The sequence below is a fragment of the Rhincodon typus genome, chromosome 47 (genome assembly GCF_021869965.1).
Source record: "Rhincodon typus isolate 14 chromosome 47, sRhiTyp1.1, whole genome shotgun sequence".
NCBI lineage: Eukaryota > Metazoa > Chordata > Chondrichthyes > Orectolobiformes > Rhincodontidae > Rhincodon > Rhincodon typus.
Genome location: NC_063378.1, coordinates 4,916,849 through 4,917,727, shown reverse-complemented (window position 1 = coordinate 4,917,727; position 879 = coordinate 4,916,849). Strand labels below are relative to the sequence as shown.

Here is an 879-nt window from a genome sequence, read left to right as displayed (position 1 = left end):
GCGGACTCTCTCAGTGTAGATTTCATTTTTGTGTTCAGCTGTTTCGCTAAACTTTCGACTGGTTCTCCTCAGTTAGAAAACACAACTTGCTTGCAGTCACAGCTGGACTTAAGCAGTTATTATGTTTTGTGGTTGTATGTCTCACTTTATATATTAGACGTGTGTGCACATTTGAATGATGTATTGCTTTTTTCTCCCCCATCGATGTTTGTTAAAGAGAAAGCACTTCTATATGTGCCCCCAAGCAACATAATACCCTGTCAAAATTTTCCAATAGACTTTTAATATGGCATTCTCTCGGGCTACAGACATGAGGATATATGCTCTCAGGAGCACAGAACGGCGTGTGTCATAGCCTTTTTCATTTTCTGGACTTGTCTGTCTTTTCATTCAAATGGAGGAATAGTCTGCATAAACGTGTTGTGATTGATATATTTGTCATCATTTCTGATCGGTCATTCTCGTTCAGGTAAACTGTAAGAACATGCGAACTTTTGGTTCAATCAAAAATCTCTGAGTCATTCATTGAAAGCAGCTGCCTTCCGTCAGCTAACCCAAATGATATTAATCTGTTAAAACTGAAACCAAGAATCAATTCGAAAATCGTAATCCGAGCGGGTGCTCATGTCTCCCTTTCTAAACATCTGAGCATCATATTCTTCATCAATTTATTAGCTTTTCTGTAATTTGAGGCTGTGTGTAGTCAATTGGAAAAGAAGATGATATCGGACATTATTTAAAAAAAAATGTTTGCTTCCTCACAGATCTTACCAAAGAGCAAGACGGTAGGAAGTGACAGTAATTTGGCTGTCTGCTTTAACTTGGCCTTAATATTAAATAACAAGATTTTGGATCAGAGACGGACAGAATTCGACACTC

The 879-nt window shown here is 38.0% G+C and overlaps 1 protein-coding gene across 1 annotated transcript in view; it reads right to left on the bottom strand.

Annotated features, from left to right (window-relative positions):
* Positions 1 to 361: 361 nt before the first annotated feature.
* Positions 362 to 879, bottom strand: part of LOC109915449 (carcinoembryonic antigen-related cell adhesion molecule 5-like) — a 35,073-nt gene continuing 34,555 nt past the window's right edge. Inside the window, exon 11 of the mRNA XM_048620572.1 lies at positions 362 to 474. Coding sequence (XP_048476529.1) covers positions 362 to 474 — 113 coding nt within the window. The remainder of the gene's footprint in view (positions 475 to 879) is intronic.